Source organism: Cnephaeus nilssonii (genome assembly GCF_951640355.1).
Source record: "Cnephaeus nilssonii genome assembly, chromosome: 2".
Taxonomy (NCBI): Eukaryota; Metazoa; Chordata; class Mammalia; order Chiroptera; family Vespertilionidae; genus Cnephaeus; species Cnephaeus nilssonii.
In genome coordinates this window covers 73,961,081-73,973,954 of record NC_137073.1, presented here as the reverse complement: position 1 = coordinate 73,973,954, position 12,874 = coordinate 73,961,081, and the positions used below count along the sequence as shown (strand labels likewise).

At 38.4% G+C, this 12,874-nt stretch overlaps 1 protein-coding gene across 1 annotated transcript in view; it reads right to left on the bottom strand.

Annotated features, from left to right (window-relative positions):
- Window positions 1-12,874, bottom strand: part of WDR41 (WD repeat domain 41) — a 58,789-nt gene that overhangs the window by 11,990 nt on the left and 33,925 nt on the right. Inside the window, exons 7-9 of the mRNA XM_079760297.1 lie at window positions 11,952-12,014; window positions 7,254-7,364; window positions 210-394 (exon numbers count right to left, since the gene is read on the bottom strand). Coding sequence (XP_079616423.1) covers window positions 210-394; window positions 7,254-7,364; window positions 11,952-12,014 — 359 coding nt within the window. The remainder of the gene's footprint in view (window positions 1-209; window positions 395-7,253; window positions 7,365-11,951; window positions 12,015-12,874) is intronic.

The following is a 12,874-nucleotide window of genomic DNA, read 5'->3' as shown; positions in this document are numbered from 1 at the left end:
GTTGCAGGCACATCCCCAGTAAGGGGTGTGCAAGAGGCAGCTGATTGATGTTTCTCTCTCATTGATGTTTCTCTCTCATTGATGTTTCTAACTCTCTCTCCCTCTCCCTTCCTCTCTATAAAAAATCAATAAAATGTATATTTTTAAAAATTAGAAACAGGGTTTATTTAAAAAGGCAACTTTATAGATATTTTCTTGATTTTTCTTACCTCTTCATCCCATGTCAAATGATGAATAGAAATGTCATTTGGTTTTTGACAGAGTTTTATTTCTTGCTGAGTGTCCAGCTGTGGAAATGGGTCCCAGAAGTTGTGTTCACAGGCCTGCATGGTCCAGTCCAGAATATCCCAGATGATCAGCTCTCCAACATGGGAGCCAGTCACAAAACTCATATCTAGGCAGAGTTCATATAGAGCTCATTATTGATCATTTTACCAACAGATAAAAATAAATGGACTGCCTAGTAATAATGCTCTACAAAGCCCTAGCTGGTTTGGCTTAATGGATAGAGTGTCAGCCTGTGGACTGAAGGGTCCCAGGTTCGATTCCAGTCAAGGGAACATGCCCAGGTTGCAGGCTTGATCCCCAGTAGGGAGTGTGCAGGAGGCAGGCGATAAATGGTTCTCTCTCATCATTGATGTTTCTATCTCCCTTTCCCTTCCTCTCTGAAATTAATAAAATATATATTTTTAAAAATAATGCTCTACAAAACCACAATAATAAGAACAATAAGGCCCTAATCGGTTTGGTTCAGTGGATAGAGCGTCAGCCTGCGAACTGAAGGGTCCCAGGTTCGATTTCGGTCAAGGGCATGTACCTTGGTTGCGGGCACATCCCCAGTATGTGCAGGAGGCAGCTGATCAATGTTTCTCTCTCATCTATGTTTCTATCTCTCTATCCCTCTCCCTTCCTCTCTGTAAAAAATCAAATAAAAAATATATATATATATTTTTTAAAAAAGAACAATAAGGTACCTAGATGAGCCAAACAGGACAATTAATACTATAGAACAGAAAGACCAGAAACAGACTCAAGTTTACCTATTTAGTATATGGTAATGATTGTGTTTCAATTAGTGAAAAAGAAATACCTCATGCTAGAACATTTGGTTAAGTATTTGGGGAATAAAAATAAAAGGACCTTACTTTGGATCATATTGATTTAGAAATCCTATACTTCTCCTATGTGTTTCCTTTAACTTCACACTACTACCACACTCACAACACTTCTGACATCAGATATGTGGGTTTTTCCCACACCAAGTAATTCTGTGACAATAGCGAGGTGGCCTACAATTTAACTTAATTCTGACACTATCTATCTGGAGACAGTATCAGATGTCACAGGTTAAGGGCTCAGTCCCCACACACACACTTCAGATGCCAATAATACCAAGTCCAAGTTGTTACCTGTGCTTCTGACCGATCAGCTATAAATCAAAGGTTCTCACAACTCCTACTCAAGTTCAACTAATTTGCTGAAGCAGCTTACAGAACTCAGGAAAACAGCTTACTTATTACCAATCCTATATAATAAAAGGCTAATAATAATAAGCTAATAATCAATCATCCTCTCGGGAGTTCGACCAACCAGGAGTTTGGCCACTCGCTATGACATGCGCTGACCACTAGGGGACAGCGCAGAATGAAGGAAGGTCCCAGCCAGCCTCGATCGCTGGCCAGGCCTAGGGACCCTACCCATGCACGAATTTCATGCACCGGGCCTCTAGCATATTATAAAAGAATATGGTAAAAGATACAGATGAACATCTAGATGGAGAGGAACAGGCAAGGTATGTGGGAAGGGCTATGGAGCATCCATGCCCTCTCCAAGCATACCACTCTCCCAGCACCTCCACAGGTTCAGCAACCTGGACACTCTCTGAATCCCATACTGATGGGATTTCTATGGATCAATTATTAACTCCATTTCCAGTCCCTCTCCCCTCTTTGGAGAATGGGGGAATAGAGCTGAAAATTCCAAGCTTCTAATCATGGGTTGGTCTTTCTGGTAACCAGACCCATCCAGCAGCCCACCAAGAAAGAGTGGCCTCATCAGAACAAAAGATACTGCCATCACCCAGGAAATTCCAAGAGATTTAGTACTCTATGTCAGGAAATATTAGAACAAAAGATGCTCATTGTACTCTTATCACTGAGGACAGTGGTCGGCAAACTAATTAGTCAACAGAGCCAAATATCAACAGTACAACGATTGAAATTTCTTTTGAGAGCCGAAAACAGACTTCTGCGCATGGGCCACGAAGTTTCAATCACACTGTACATGCGCGCCCGCATGTGGTATTTTGTGGAAGAGCCACACTCAAGGGGCCAAAGAGCCACATGTGGCTCGCGAGCCGCAGTTTGCCAACCACTGACTTAGGAAATTGTAAATTTTTAGAAGCTCTGTGCCAAGAACTTGGGACAGAGCCATATATGAGATATATTTCTTCTATTGTTTCACACCAAAATAAGTTTCAAAGAGATTAAAATATTGAAGATAATTAAAGGATTGAAGAAAACTAAGATGAATACTTTTTATGAATATGGAGTAAAAGGCTCTAAAGGAGGCAGGGTGGGGGTTAGGAAAAGGCATCTGAGTTAATATCTGCCTAGAAAAAAACACACACATTTAAATGACAAAAAGATGGGGAAAATTTGCAACTTAGATGTCAAAATAGGTGGGGTTTTTATTTTTGTTTTTAAATCCTTACCCGAGGATACAGTTTTTTTATTGATTTTTTTTTCTTGAGAGAGAGGAAGAAGTGTGTGTGTGTGGGGGGGGGGGGGGGGGAAGAGAGAGAGAGAGAGAGAGAGAGAGAGAGAAATATCATGTGAGAAACATTGATCGATTGCCTCCCACATGTGCCCCAACCAGGGATCGAACCTGAAACCTTTTGGTGTACAGGATGACACTCCAACAGAGGCAAAATAGGTTTATTATATTTGATACATAAGGAGTTCTTGGAAATCACTAAGATCAAGATAAATACTTCAGCAGAAAAAAATGGGCAAAGGCTCTGAACAGGCAAAACAGGAAATATAAATGGTCAGTAAACATATGAAAAGATGTTCCCTTAATAATAAAAAACATTCAAGAGCAATGAGATACTACTGACTGACTTGTAAATGGGAAAGATTATAAAACAGGAAAATACCCAAATGCTAATAAAAGCAAAGGGAATCAGCACACTCCCACACTACACACTACTAATATTCTATTTTTAAAAAAATATATTTTATTGATTTTTTACAGAGAGGAAGAGAGTAGAGAGTTAGAAACATCGATGAGAGAGAAACACCGATCAGCTGCCTCTTGCACAACCCCTACTGGGGATATGCCCGCAACCAAGGTACATGCCCTTGACCGGAATCGAACCCGGGACCTTTCAGTCTGCAGGCCGACGCTCTATCCACTGAGCCAAACCGGTTTTGGCACTACTAATATTCTAGTATAAAGTGATATAATCCCTTCAAATTTGGAAATACACATCAAAACCTTTAAAAACTTGTAAACCCATTGATAAAACAAGTCCACTTCTAGAAATTTATCCAGAGGAAAGTATAAGTAAAAGACATATATAAAAGGTTGTTATACATAGTATTAAAAGTCTGAAGATAACCTAAACATACAATTGGTGACTGAATAAATAAGGTATCCATAAAATGAAATGGTAATACTGTTATTGCAAATTAATTTATAAAGTATGTTTATATTGATATGCAAATATACTCATGGCAAACTATTACAGAACAGAAAACCATATATACACTCATACATACGCCCAGAAAAACACTTGGAAGTATATGGACTAGTGCTTAATACTGTATGGTGGGGGAATTTTTATTTTAATTTTTACATTTTTTATGTTTATCACTATTTTTTAATTTTTCTACTATGACTATGTATTACTTGTACAATACCAAGGTTTTAAATCCTTTAAAGAAAATTAAATTAGTGGACCAACTAAGACATTTTACAAATTATATATTTAATAGACAATGTTCAATTGCTGAGTCTAAAAATGATCATGTAATTTATTTTAATTTTTATATATTTAGGGTAAAGTAGAATAGAACAATGCAATGTGAGTTTAGAAAGCCAAGTTCTAATTTTGCTTCTGCCTATTACTAGCCATGTGGTCTTTAAAAATCATTTAACCTTTCTCTAGCTTGGATTTCTCATGCATTAAATGAGGATGATTGTAAAAATCAAATTAAATAATAAACGTCTAGCCATTTAAAAAAGACATCAAATGTTATTTTTGAATGCCAGTATTATTTTGAGCCCCTGGAATTATTCCCTATTAATGGTAATAAAACATCCAGTTACTTGTAATTTAGGAATACACAGATGAGTTAATTATGATTTAATTATTCCATTTATCAAATAAACCAGGAAATAAATCTCTAACTAGATGAATAATCTCTTAGAAATAAAGAATTACCAGCAATCATACAGGTAAACATTATTCTATCTTCGTTCCAAGTCCACTTTCTATAGTCTATTAACAGACTCTATAGAATTTGCTCTCAGTTCATTTCTCATCCGTGGAGAGAAATAGGCTTCTAATTTTAATAGTGAGAAAGTTAAGGGAGTACTAATCTTTCCATGACCTTCTTTTACATCTCTTTTCCTCCTCTTTCCAACTTCAGTTAAACTACAAAAGAACTAGAGAAAATAAGGAGTGAAGATCCTTGACTCTAACTCTGCATGTGTCCTAACACAGTTAATGTAACCTACTGAGACCACAAAGTTGCCTGCTCTGACTTAATCCTCCAAGTGTTTGTGATACCTATGCAATAGATAAAAGTATTTGTGTCCACTTGAAAATTATCACTAAAAACAAAATTACTGGCACTCACTTAAGTCAATGCAGTTTATCGCTGTGTAAATTATTTATATTCCCAAACAGGTCATTCAAAATGTTTCACACCAAACAACCTCAATCATGTATTATATGTAGATGGACTTTCAAGAGTCACTTTAGTATGAAAATCTCACCTGGCATCTGTCTACCCATCCCTCCCAAGTACTAATACTTGGTGATTACTTTACCATGCTGTCAGCACACACACACACAAAAAGGAATAAAATAAATGAAGTACCCAGAGCCTTTTGTCAAAAAGATAGAAGCAAGGTTGATCTTGTAGGTCTGCCTTAGAAAACTTTCTGCCTGGCATTCAGATATCTTTGGCGACATGGTATTCATTATTCACATCTGTCTGCCATTCTAAGGTTGCCCTGGGGCCCTCACTGAAAATGCACTTCCCCTGTGAGTTACAAACCCAGTAACTGGCCACACCTTCCATTGGAATTGGTGGGACAAAGAAGCAGGCCTGAGAGTGGAGCTGAGAACTGTACAACATAAATCATTTCAAAGCTGCCAAAATCTGCAGCAAGGCAGACATGCCTACGTACAAGATGAGACTGTCACAATGTCATGTTCACATCTTACCAGACTACTCATCCATATGTGATTCCTATATATCCTTATTATCTGTAGCGTAAATTTACAGTCATGGAGTTTATAAAGTAAAAAGTACTAGGGCTTTTCTGTAGTTTTCATTAATTTTTTTGCTTTAGTTTTCCATTTTCCTCACCTTAAGAAGTTGGCAAAGAAATACTTGAAGAAAGATTTCTTGGTTAAACTGTTATAAACTTCTCTACATATTACACAGCAAAAGAAGTGCCATGAAGTTAAGGCTACCTCAGTAACATTCCATCAACGTTATTAAGGAACCATGCTGGGTCAATGGTACCAATGCTTCGCCTAAAACAAGACAACTAGGCATGACCAGTTCAATGGGTCAGAACACAGCTGTCTTTTTCCAGCGCTCTGAGGCCTTGGAGCTTATGGCTCAGTGCCAGAGGGTCTTTCAAGTAAGAATTTGCCTTTTGTGCTGCCATCCATGGCGAGAGGAAAGAGCCCCCAGAGAGAAATAAAGGAGTGTTCCCAACATTGTTACTTCTAACACCATAGACAAATCTAGTCCTTAGAAAGACTTGCAGCTGGGTTGTACAAGAAGATGGCTATTGGAGAGGAGGACTGTGGAAGTGGAAGGGACATTCTCACTGATGGACTGAAAAATGTGACTAAATGGCATACAAATGGAGACTATACTTAGTGCTGTCTATACCCCTTTCCCTTCTTGGCATGTTAATGCAAAGTATTGCTCAAAAGAGCCAACCCATGTCTTAGGTCAGGGGGTACAGTCCAGTCCTCCCACTATCATATTATGGCATCTATTATAGAAAACCCTCTTGCATTCTCCTCCAGACTATAGAAGTAAAGCCACCCAAAAGGCCTCTCATCTGACCTCAACAGAGATCACCGAGAATAACTCTGATGATATGTCACTTTATTTGAAAGTGAACTAGGTAAATGGCAGGATTTGTTGATTGGGGTTCTATCCTGCCATCTGATGTCAGACTGGGCTTACAGAAGACACTCATTAAAATCATTATGAAGCTTCTCTGGTTGGTTGAGTCGTCCCATGCACCAAAAGGTCATGCCCAGGTTGCGGGTTCAGTCCCCTGTCCGGCTATGCACAGGAGGCAACTGATCAATGTTTCTCTCTCACATCAATGTTCTCTCTCTCTCTATCTCTATCTCTATCTCTCCTCCCCCTCCCTCCCTCCTCTCTTTTTCTCCCTCTCCCTCTCTAAAAAAAAATCAATACAAAATATTTTTTTTAATTATTATGAAGCTAAATAGGAAGTCTAGCAAGTCAAAATTCACAATCATGAGGAAGGACAGATATGACCCATTTTCTGCAGACCTTTACCTTAGTTTGGTGTTATTTTCTGAGAGTCTTCAATCATGAAAACAATTGCTTAAATCCTACTCATTCAACTGTAAGTATGTAACTTGCTATATAAATTATATTGTGTGGTCTACAATTGGGACAAGCCAGAACCATTTGCCAAAAATGCCAAAATGCTACAAAGCATTAGTATTTACAGCCTATGACAATCATCCCACAGAGCCCGCGATAATGATGCTCTCTTCCATCTCTTCTCTCTCCTCACTTTATTCTCCTTGTGCCTAAATCTTACCCTACCAATCTAGGAAACTTCATTAGTTCCACTGCCTTGAATTTCACAATATAAAAGACTGCCAATCCCTACTAATTAAAATTATTTCAATGAAGATAATTATAGAAATCCTGGAACAAAACAAGACTGAAGCTCATAACAGATTATGTTAACAAGTATAAAATTTTACATAAGCATTTACACATTGAGCTTACCATTGATATTAGCCAATGAAAGAATATTATCTTGATGATCAAGGAGGCGCTTAACTTCAAGAATATCCCATTCTAGTGATCCTTCTATGGGTGCTACCAACCTGAAAATTACTAAGTGAAAAGACAGATATAATTTTATTACAGTAGTCAAAGATGAAATTATACTTCTGCTCAAAGTACCAGTATTTCATTAAGTTAGAAATGTCTAATATTGAAAATATTGAAAACCTATCTCCAAAGGGAGCCTTATTCATACTACTTTAAAATATTTCTTTCAAATGCTTGAGATGTTTGAAATGATCTACTAAAATCCCAAGTGAGTGTGTGCTTAAGATTCTGTTCCTTTATTAAAACTCTTCTAATTCCACTACCAACCATGAAGCCCCATCCTTTCCAGGCCTCCAGTGCAGTCGGGCTATTCAGCCTCACTTTCTACCTAGCTATTGATTGGCCCACATCCGTGATTCATCTCCACCATCAGCTTTCTGTACTAATGTTCCCAGGCCAGTAAGCATTGCTACAAAACAAGCTACAAATTTATGTTTAACTTAAACTCAGAGAAGACTTCAGCAGTTGCTTTCATATTTTTAAAGTTTTCTTGATACCTAGACATACACTATCCTATATAATAAAAGCATAATATGCAAATCGACCAAACGGCAGAACAACCAGTCACTATGACGCACACTGACCACCAGGGGGCAGACGCTCAACACAGGAGCTGCCCCCTGGTGGTCAGCGCTCCCACAGCCAGAAGCCGGGCTCACAGCTGGCAAGCGCAGTGGCAGTGGCGGGAGCCTCTCCCGCCTCTACTGCAGGTGGGTGGGAAGGAGCGATGGGTCCCGGACTGCGAGAGAGATGTCTAACTGCTGACCATCCCCCGAGGGGTCCCAGACTGTGAGAGGGTGCAGGCGGGGCTGAGGTGCACAAATCTTGTGCACCAGGCCTCTAGTTAAATTATAAACTCTGAGGATAATATGCCTTATAATTTTTGTGTGCCATACAGTTCCTTTGACTAAGATTTTCAATGGGTTACTTTGTTATCTGACTTTAACAAATAGTTTTATTTAAACTAATGTGAATCCTAACTTTAATCAATACAGCAAACCCCAAATCAAATAAACTAGAGTGATTCAAGCATTTATTAAACATCTACTATGTTCCAGGAAATTAGATCTCTAATGTGAATAAGGCCCTGAACCATTCATAGTCTACAGTGGTAGGGAGACCTATAAACAAGCTTTAATAGATATACTAAATGCTATAATACATCACTCTACCCAATGTTGTGGATGCTCACAGATTAAGATGACTCATATCTTAGAAGTGGGAATGTCTCAGAGATCATATCCTTTCCAAGTGGTGGCTAACTATTAATCTCTCTTCTTTCTCACATTCCTCCCTGGAAAATAGTGCCACATTCCATTCTGTCTCTGGACAATTTTTACCAGTTATAAATCTCTAGCAAGGTTATTTAATCCTGGTAGCCATTTACATTCAAACTCTGGCTGTTGAAATAAAAAGGTATTTCAGTCAACATGAAGGGAATTCTTCCTCATACATATCAGAGTTGTATGAAAATTCTCTTTCACTTGAAATCCTACCAAATGATCTTGATATTGGGATTGTGGAATAAAAAGCAATATATTGTCTACTCAAACTATCATATAATAACCTGAAATACTGACAAAAAGAAAACTATAAAATAGGTTTCTACAAAGAACTACAAAGTACTAAGATAACATGAAACTGTTTAGTGAGCATAAATATGGCCTCTATAGACAAGTAATAAATTCAAGAAAATAACACAAATCAGAGAACAAAGAGAAGCAATAATAAATTCTAAAAAATGAGTTAGGAAAAATATCCTAGACTTCTGAGCCAGGATGAGGTCTCAGCGCTGATAGCCTGGCTTAGCCAGTAAAGCTTCAAAGTCACTGTTGGCTTAGCCAGTAAAGCTTCAAAGTCACTGTAGCTGGTGCACACAGAACTTATATTTCCTGTTGAAAGGAACCTTCACACAGAAAGAGAGAAACTGGAATAGAACACTGAAAACCAAGTATATAGGTACAAGCTTGGTCTTGGAAATGGAAAAGATATTCCATTTTACAGGAATGAAATTTATTTTTCCATAAGAAAAAAATAGCACTATATATTTATTTTGTGACAAAATTAAGTAAAATGCAGAACCTCATTTTAAAGAATATTATGTATTTTTATAAATTACTTTCTGAATAAAATCAACTTTCATTTCCTTTTTTTAGATGATACTCTAACTTCAGTTGAAGCATTAATGTTGCTTTTAGTAGTGTTTTGATGAATTTACTAATTCATTCATCCATTCAATAAAAATTTCTTATCTGTTAACAGAAAGATGAATAAGAAAGTTCCAGTCTCCAAGTAGCTCACATTCTGAAAAGGAGGGCAAGGAGAGAATAAAAAGCAGACAAAAGTCTCTTTTTAAAGTAGTAAATGATAGATGTGAGCTTATGACAACACAGTGGGAAAACTTCTGGGAGGGGAAGTGGTATTAGGTAAGCAAGCCTTCTTCCTCAAAAGATACTGGAGCTGTGCTCTTAAAGAGTAAGTAGGAATTAGCCGGATCAAAGAGGACAATGAGTAGGAGGATAAATCTGATACAGAGTGACAGCAGAAATAAAGGCATAAGGGTGAGAAATACCTTAGGTGGGGGAATCCCAGGCAATTCAGTACTGACAAGCCAGCGATATAGGAGGAGAAAGGCATTGGTGGGCCTGATAGGATATGTTGAAAAGTTTGCACTTTATCCTGCAGGGTAGTGATGAACTTATATTAGTCCTCTAGGGCAGCGGTCGCTAACCGGTGGTCCTCAGACCACTGGTGGTCCGTGAGGTCTGAAAGGTTGGCGACTGCTGGTTTAAGGAAAGGAGCAGCAGTAGCCAACCGGTGGTCCGCGGACCTCTGGTGGTCTGTGAGGTCTGAAAGGTTGGCGACCGCTGCTCTAGGGCAAAGATTTTATTCATCTGGGAGAAAAATAAGAAAAAATAAGGGCCACATGAAAGTAAATATATTCAATTTAAAGTCCTATTAGTTCTTTCTGAGATCATGTTCTTCATACTTGGTTGTTAAAAGGTAATTTTTACAAAATGAAGGTGGTAAATGATAGCTTGTTTTTTGTTCTTATTAGTTTTACTAAGCAAAATAAAAAAACTGGCAACTCTATGTTGAGCTCCAAAAATCTAAACTTTTGTACTAGTCAGAAATTTGAGTCTAGAAATGACTGCTTTAGGAAGCCACCGAAGCCTTTAAGCAGGAGAATCGTCTGCATTTTAGCTAGATCCCTCTAGCATCTACTGAAGAATATATATATGAGAACAGAAGGCATTTGACAAGCACTAAAGTAGAGGAAGAAAGGTAAGTAGGAGACTTAATGCAACATTCTTAGGTAAGAAAGGTGATGAGAGCCTGAGTAGAGCAACACAAGTGAAATGGGAACCTCGTAGAAATGCAAAGCTCAGGCCCCAGTCTAGACTTATCCTATATAATAAAAGGCTAATATGCAAATCGACTGAACAGTGGAATGACCAGTCGCTATGACACACACTGACCACCAGGGGGCAGATGCTCAATGCAGGAGCTGCCCCTGGTGGTCAGTGAGCTCCCACAGAGAGAGCGCCACTCAGCCAGAAGCCAGGCTCACGGGTGGCAGAGCGCAGTCAGACATCACCTGAGGGCTCCCAGACTGCAAGAAGGCGCAGGCTCAACTGAGGGACACCCCCCTCCAGTGCACGATTTTCATGCACCTGCCCTCTAGTTGAATTAGAAACTCTGGGAGGTAAAGCCCAGTAATTTGTGTTTGTAACAAGCCCGTCAGGTCATTCTAATGCACACTCAAATTTGAGAACCAGTGAGTTCACGTCTCATTGGGTTTTGCAAACATGCCAACTGACAGTCACAGCAAATTTCAAGGCTAGTCTCTGGAAGAAGTAGCACAAGCAATACCCAATGCCCTCTGGGCAAGAAAGCAGCAGCTTTTAAGAAGCATGTTTACTCTATGAATTCTGGCACCCAAACTCCATTCACAAAGCAGTGAGTACAAAAGGCTTTCTTCACTGTAGGCTCCCTGACAGTAAATGGGTTACCTAATAGTCAAAAGCTAAGAAAGTGACCTTCAGGTGTTCATACTTAATTAATACATTTACAAAAGGCCTCTGCTACCTACCCCTTCCTCTGCTATTTCACTACTCTCAGAGAAGTGGCATAAACTCCCCCCAAAGATAATGGGCCCCATTCTGGCTTCCTGAGGCAAAAACTCCACAGTTCCCACCTTAGTGAATTCCCCAAATAATCCTCCTTTGACCCTCCCAACTCAAGTTTTTAGTTGCCAAAGTGTTGACAGTTGTTTTATGTGGTTAATTTTTGTCAAATAAGTGTACTAGTATGTGTTCAGATCAGCAACAGAGAGGAATATGGGATCTAAGGCCTTCTCTGGCATAAGAGGGGTGAGGTTAGCTGCCGCACTTGGCTATGTTAGAACAAGGGTAGGACAAAAACTGAAATGTCTCGGTCTCCATATCACTTCAACAATCCCAGGAGGCCACGACTTGGGCAGGGGCAGATGTTCCTTAAATGAAATATTAACTAGTCTTTCCAAAATGTGTATACAAGTTCTAGTTTAAAATAAAATAAAAAATAGAAGAAAAAAAGAGTCATACTCACTCAGTTCTTTGCCAACTGCTGCCACAACACAGTTCTTAGGTATTTCAATCAAAGCATTGATCCCTTCAAAAATATAAAACAAAGGTAAAATTATTTTCTTCATGGTTACATAAAAAAGCAAAAGCATTCTCAGTTTTATGTCAGTCATTTACAATAAAGGGAGTGGTCACAATAAAGCACACACAATTTTCTATATCACACTTGCTTGGTTATACACAGAAAATGATTTTGTGAAAAATTGGTGAGGCCTTTGGAAGACTATTGATCTATTAAGGGTAAGATATACTCTTTGAACATTATAGTAAACTTATTTACCAGGGATCCCTTAAAATAATCATCCTCACCATTTACAATATATTTAGCTCAAAGGAGATATAAAATTGGCATTTTCCTTAATTTAAATTTAAGAATCCTGAGTGGGTTCCCTGGCAGTAAATGAGTTAGTCAACAGTCAACAGCTAAGTAAGGGGCTTTTAAATAACATGTTTCTAATTAATTAATATTTACAAAATTGGATTAATCAGATTCAACATTCCACCATTTTTCACTTATTTTTTTAAAAATATATTTTTATTGATTTCAGAGAGGAATGGAGAGGAAGAGAGATAGAAACGTCAATGATGATAGAGAATCATTGATCAGCTGCACCCTGCAAGCCCCACTCTGGGGATCGAGCCTGCAACCCAGGCATGTGCCCTGACCGGGAATCAAACCGTGACCTCCTGGTTCATAGGTCGACACTCAACCACTGAGCCATGCTGGCCAGGCTCACTTATTTATTTAAATATAGAGTTCTCAGTAACTTTTTATAGCTAAATCATTAAATGATTTTAATGTAACTATAACTTCTATAATATATGCTAATTTCTGTAACACATGTAATAATTATTACTTTTGTCAGTAAGACTTAAAGAACTGAAGTA